This window comes from Cebus imitator, unplaced genomic scaffold (assembly GCF_001604975.1).
Source record: "Cebus imitator isolate Cc_AM_T3 unplaced genomic scaffold, Cebus_imitator-1.0 Scaffold15, whole genome shotgun sequence".
Lineage (NCBI taxonomy): Eukaryota > Metazoa > Chordata > Mammalia > Primates > Cebidae > Cebus > Cebus imitator.
In genome coordinates this window covers 3,325,572-3,332,326 of record NW_016107330.1, presented here as the reverse complement: position 1 = coordinate 3,332,326, position 6,755 = coordinate 3,325,572, and the positions used below count along the sequence as shown (strand labels likewise).

Genomic DNA, 6,755 nt, shown 5'->3' with positions numbered 1-6,755 from the left:
TGGATAGATGAGTGGGTGGCTGGATGGATGAGTGGGTGGGTGGATAGATGAGTGGGTGACTGGATGGATAAGTGGGTGACTGCATGGATGAGTGGGTGGGTGGATAGATGAGCGGGTGACTGGATGGATGACTGGGTGGGTGGATGGATGATGGATGAATGGATGGATGGATAGATGGGGGAACAATGGATGAGTGAGTAGATGGGTAGATGGATGGATGGATGGGTGGGGAAGGGTAGATGGGTGGGTAGATGGGTATATGGGTGGCTAAGATGGATGTGTTAGGGAAAAGTGGATGAATGGGTGGATGGGTGGATGGTGGATGGATGGATGCAGGCCAGTGGCATAGGGGCTTTTCCTCACTGTAAGCTCCCATTCTTCCTCCTTTGAAACTATCTATCTTAGCACAGATACCCTCTGAAGTATCAGATATATATAAGCATGTCACCTCCTCTACAGTAGGTAAGCTCCCAGGGGGCAGGACCTTGTCCTTCTCACCCCAAAAGAACCCTATATACAACAGAGCTCAATAAATGCTTGCTGCACTGAGCCAGTCCTAATTCCTTCTACTGCCTTCCATTTCCTCTCTCCCACCCCGCATACTTCCTCCTACACAAAAGAACCCTGGTGCATTTTTCAGGCTGAAATAAAGACATGACTAGGATGAACCTGCGAGTGAGGGGAGCAGGAGAGCGAGGCTGGCCTGACTTCAGCAGAGGGAGGTGCTGGGGGGCAAGGGAAGCTTGGCCCTGTGAGGCAGGGGCTGGCTGTCACAGGAGAGTATACTGGGCAAGCCAGACATACTCATTCACTTATCTATTCTTTCAAAAATCGAGAATCTACCAAGTGCCAAGCCCTGGGCCCCGGGCTGAGAATCCTGCAGGAAGACGATAGACAAGTCATGATACGTGGAAGGAGTGTTCGGAAAGTGGAACCATGGGAGACACCAAGAGCCCAGAGCCCAGACCTTTGAGCTCACTTGGGGTCAGGGAGGGTCCACACTAAGCGGAGACTGAGGAATGCAGAGGTATGAGTCAAGCACACAGGGATGGCGGGAGGGCAGGAGGTGCTGTGAAGAGGCTCTGCTGGGACAGTGTCAGAGGGCACAGGGGACCCACACACTCAGCTGAAACCCAAGATGAAGAGGGATGGGGGTGGAGGCCAGCAGGGGCAGCAGCTGTCACGCTAGGTGGGCGGGCCCATGTACAGAGCTGGGCTTTACCTAAAGGCAGTGAAGCTAGCGGAACCCACAAACCCCCTCCTCCTGCTCCTCCTTTCTGCTCACAGCCCATGGAGGAAGCCTCGGCTCCAGGGACAAGATGGAATACACCTGCCATGCTCCCTACCTCACACTTGGCCTGGCCTCACATCCTCCCCATGAACCTGGCCTGGCTTCCAACATCTACAGGGGAAGCCCCTTCAAAGGGAAGGTGGAGAACAGGAAGGGCTTTGTAGCCACTGCATTAGCTCTTCACTCGTAACCTCTTCTGCCTCCCAAATTCGAGGCCTCAGGGGTTGGTATCAACCACGGCTGAAGAGCTCAGGAGACTTCACTAGATGGGCACGTTCACGACCCAGCTGAGCCACTGATTCGCACGTGACCTTAAGCAAATCCCTGAACCCCTCGACGTCCAAGTTTCCTCTCTGGGTTTCTTATCAGGACTGAAGGATCTAAGGTGGGTAAAGGGCCCAGCACAGTGGCCAGCACATAGCGTGCTCCATTGGTGTGAATCACGGTCACTGTTATGAGTCAGTGAATGAGCTCCCCATCACCGAGAGTATGTAAGCAAAGGGCTGGGGAGCTGATCTCATGAAGGCCGGAGAAGGCATCACAGGCCTGGGTGCAAGGAGGGATTCGATGACATCTACACTTTTCAATCTCAAAGGTCCCTCCGCTTCCTTCCTCCACCAACCCGCCCACATGCAGACCCAGTCACACAGCTGAGTGCTGGCTATAGACGGCGGGCAAAATGTCAAGAAATTTCCCCAAGAGATCAAAGAAGGGGTTTTTGTGGGTTTTTCATTTTTTCTCTCAGGCTTTCCAGAAGCACAAGGTCAATAAAACTCCAGTAAAATGCCCCACCTACCACACCGATATGGAGTGCTCAGCCCCAACCAGCACTGGGCCTTGCAGAGAGGAAGTGGGGAGAAGGGACCCCCCTCTTCCTAGGTCACAGCTTTTAAGTGGAGGGAGCCTGGGACCTGGGATGTCATTTTCTCTCCATCCAGTCCCCATCAAGGCCCTGTCAGGCAGGGGTTGAATGGGCCAGAAGAGGATGAGAAGGAAGTCTCTCTCCCTGTAGCTGGGATTGTGGATCCCATGAAAAATGAGAGCACTGTGGCCACTCCTTTCCAGAGGCCCCAGGAGAACTGTGTGGGTGCCACCATCCAGCACCAGGCTAGCAAGGGAGGGCCTCATGGAGGAAGGGGTTCCAAGATTGCAGCAGGTAGGGACTGTGGAGAGGGCATCTCAGATGGGAACGGGCATGTCCAAAGGCCCAGAGATAGGCTGGGTGCAGTGGCTCACACCTGTAATCCTGGCACTTTGCGAGTCTGAGGCGGGCAGATCACTGGAGGTCAGGAGTTGGAGACCAGCCTGGCCAACATGGTGAAACCCCGTCTCTACTAAAAATACAAAAACTAGCTGGGTGCGGTGGCACGTGCCTGTAGTCCCAGCTACTTGAGAGGCTGAGGCAAGAGAACTGCTTGAACCTAAGAGGTGGAGGTTGCAGTGAGCTAAGATCACACCACTGCAGTCTAGCCTGGGCAACAGAGCAAGATTCTATCTCTAATAAATACATAAACAAATGAAAAGTCCCGGAGACTTCAAAGCATGCAGCAGTTCCTGTAGAATAGCGAAGGGAGAAGAAGCTGGAAAGGCAAAAGATGACCCCATCATAAGAATGAGAAGCCAGGCGCGGTGGCTCACGTCTATAATCCCAGCAATTTGGGTGGCCAAGATGGGCAGATCACGTGAGGTCAGGAGTTTGAGACCAGCCTGGCCAACATGGTGAAACCCTGTCTCTACTAAAAATACAAAAAATTAGCTGGGCGAGGTGGTCCGCACCTGTAATTCCAGCTACTCATGAGACTGAGGCAGGAGAATCATTTGAACCCAGGAAGCGGAGGCTGCAGTGAGCCAAGATCACACTACTGCACTCCAGCCTGGGCCACAGATTGAGATTCTATCTCAAAAAAGAAAGAAAGAAAAGAAAAGAAAAGAAAAGAAAAGAAAAGAAAAGAAAAGAAAAGAAAAGAAAGAAAGAAAGAAAGAAAGAAAGAAAGAAAGAAAGAAAGAAAGAAAGAAATGTTTGTTGGATGGGGGATGGATGGAAGGATGGATGGATGGATGGACGGATGGACGGACAGACGGATGGACGGACGGATGGATGGATGGACGGATGGAAAAGTAGATGGGAAGATGGCCAGGAGAGGGGTAGGTGTATGGATGGGGGGGGTAAAAGGGAGGATAATTGGAGGGATATGGGAAGGAGATAGTGCTATGGACCGAATTGTGTCCACCACAAAGTTCATATGTTAAATGTGTTGAATCCTAACCCCCAATGCGACTGTATTTGGATATAGGACTTTTAGGAGATAATTAAGGTTAAATGAGGTCATAGGGATGGGGCCCTAATTCAGTGAGATTGGTGGCCTATGTGAAGAGGGGGAGAAAGAGAGAGAGAGATTTCCCCACCATGAGAAGACTGCCATCTACAAGCCAAGAAGACAGCCCTCACCAGAAACCAAACCCTGTGAAAACGTTGACCTTGGACCTTCAAGCCTTCAGAACTGCAAGAAAATAAATGTCTATTGTTTAGGTCACCCAGGCTTCAGTATTTTGTTATGGCAGCCCCAGCAAACTCATATAGATGAGTGGATGGATGGGGACTGGATGGGAAGGAAAATGGAAAGGGGATGGGAAGGGGTGGGTTAGTAAGTGGTTGAAAAGACAGGTGGATGGGCAGGTACATGGGTGGATGGGCGGGTGAGCAGGGGCAGGTACTTGGATGGGTGGGTGGGTGGCTGACCAGTGAAGCACGGAAAAAAGCAGGAGACCCACCTGATAGATCATTCAAAATCAACCCTAAACCGAAAATAAAAGCAAGAAAATCCAATAGCGTCCAACCCACTGCTTTCCCCCACACAATGACTGCTTCAAATCATTGTTGGATATACAAACAAATCAAAATCAAATACAAAACCATCAAATTCTTTCCCAGCATGTTTCCCTCTGTCCTTTGGGGGCCTGAGCCCGAGCCAGGTCTGAATCTCGTGGCGGAGACCGACCCAAGTTCCCACCCACCTCCAGTGGAATACCCCGATGGCCACAGCCCATCACCACCGTCCAGACAGCACAGCTGGGAGGATTAGGTGACGGGTGGATGGGCCCCTCTACCCCCAGACGATGTCCGCCCACTTGCAATGGCCTGCCATCCTCAAAGCAAGAAGCAGCGAAGATGAACCAGACACACACAGACTTCCTCCCACCCTTACCGGCACAGCTCATGGCTGATATCCCCATGACAGTCTCTCTTCCTGGAGGTCACAGACCAGGGGGTATCATTATGTCCTGCCCCACCCATCTATGACCACTGGTTGTGCCTTGGGGCTTTTGATGATAACCACAGGGGCAGAAATGCCTCATGACCCTATTCTAGCTGCTCACCTCCTCGGGCCTCAGCATCACCCGCAAAATCGGAAGAACACTCACCCCTGCTCCAGAAGGATTTCCTGGTAATCGACTAGAAGTCAGTCATGGTGCGGGGGGTGGTCGAGTATTCCAGAAAGAGCGCTCTGGTCCAGAAGACCAGTCCCAGAGAAATCTATTGTCCAGGTTGTTCTGAGATAAATGTGTGTTCTAGGCTGGAGCAGTTAAGAACTGCAAAGGGACCAGGCGCGGTGACTCAGGCCTGTAATAACAGCGCTTTGGGCGGCTGAGGCAGGAGGACTGATTGAGCCCAGGAGTTCAGGACCAGCCTGAGCAACATAGAGAGATCTTGTCTCTATTTTAAATTAATACAAAAAAAGAAAAAAGAGGTCAGGTGCCGTGGCTCACACCTATAATCCCAGCACTTTGAGAGGCAGGTGGATCACCTGAGGTCAAGAGTTCAAGACCATCCTGGCCAACATGGCGAAACCCTGTCTCTACTAAAAATAGAAAATTAGCCAGGTGTGGTGGTGCATGCCTGCAATCCCAGCTACTTGGGAGGCTGAGGCAGGAGAATCACCTGAATGAGGCGGAGGTTGCAGTGAGCCGAGATTGTGCCACTGCACTCCAGCCTGGGCAACAACAGAGAAGCTCCATCTCAAAAAAAGAAAGAAAGAAGGGAGGGAGGGAGGAGAACTGCAAAGGGCTTCCAGGCCCCAGAAATGAGGGGTGGTCAGGGGATGTTGACAGCCCAGGTTCTGAGGTCTCTGAGCCCCGACTCCAGCCCTGATCATTCCAGCATTTCCCAGCTCTGTGACCCTGGTCACCAAGAGAAGTGGCTGGAATTTAAGCTTGCCAAGCCCCAGTAACCTCATCTGCAAAATGAGTGTGATAAAGGATAATTGCAAGCACTGAATGAGATGATACAGTGCATATAAAAGTCTCGGGCTCATGGATAGTAAGTGTCCAATAAGGGGCAGCCCTCTGTTAAAAATAAAAACTCACAGAGACGGACTTTCCTGTGGAAGCACAAACACAGTCTCAATTCTATGGCCCTCACCTTCCGAGTCTCTGGACTCTGCGATGCAGGCAATGATCTGCAGAAAACTGCAGCCAAATATGACCAGGATGGTTGGCCACCATTTCCCCACTCATCAATCCCCCCAGAGGGTCATCCATTAAGGACAAATTTCCTCCTTGTCCCCACCTCCATCACCCCCACTCACCCTCGGGGCATCGGTAGCAGCACCTTCTGACGCTCTCGTTGTAGTAGTGGCTGGGGTTTCCACAGGTGTCCTTGAAGGGTCGATCCTGGCGGGTCAGACAAGCTGGTGAGGCCAGGTGGGGCCCAGATATCCATAATCCCTCTGTCCCCACCAGTCTCAGGAGGCCTGAGACGGAGCTTTGTATCACAGGAGAGAAATCAGGGCAAGAACTCCTGATTCCACAAACCCACACCACCATTGGGTTTCCTCCCACCTTAAACCTTAGCGTCTCCCTCGACTCTGTCCTCTCTAACAAGCCATCAGCAAATTCTCCTGGTCATTTTCATACCGTAACCATCACCACTATCCCCTTGCCCTGGCATTAACAGAGTTGCTTCCTACCTTGCCTCTGGGATGCGTCCACCAGTACAAATTTCTGGTAAACTTATTTGTTGAAGTCTAACACGCCCGTACAAAAAAGTGGGCAGATCTCAAGTTACAGCCCACTGCATCATTACAGAGCGAACACACCATGCGATCAGCACCCAACTCATCAGACAGGACCTAGCCACCCCCAGCACTTCCCTCCTCCCCCCTCCCACACACTCTCTCCCAAAAGATACCCACTAAACTGATTTCTATCCTTCTATTAATGCTGTCTGCTTTTGGATTTTACGTAAAGTAGAATTACACAGTCTGCTTCCCTGCAACTGGCCTCTTTATTTCAGCATTATATTGAGAGAATCATTCACATTGTTGTAAATAAGAGTCACTCATTTCTGTCCATTGCTTTGCAGTATAGCATTGCACAAATATGCACAATTTATTTGTCTCATCTACCCTCTTTTTTTTTTTTTTTTTTTTTTTCAAACTTACTATAACAAACACTCAGGTTGACT

At 50.9% G+C, this 6,755-nt stretch overlaps 1 protein-coding gene across 1 annotated transcript in view; it reads right to left on the bottom strand.

The window, feature by feature from the left end:
- The window catches only part of TNFRSF8 (TNF receptor superfamily member 8), a 77,887-nt gene that overhangs the window by 50,224 nt on the left and 20,908 nt on the right, over positions 1-6,755 (bottom strand). Inside the window, exon 2 of the mRNA XM_017504473.2 lies at positions 5,878-5,962. Coding sequence (XP_017359962.1) covers positions 5,878-5,962 — 85 coding nt within the window. The remainder of the gene's footprint in view (positions 1-5,877; positions 5,963-6,755) is intronic.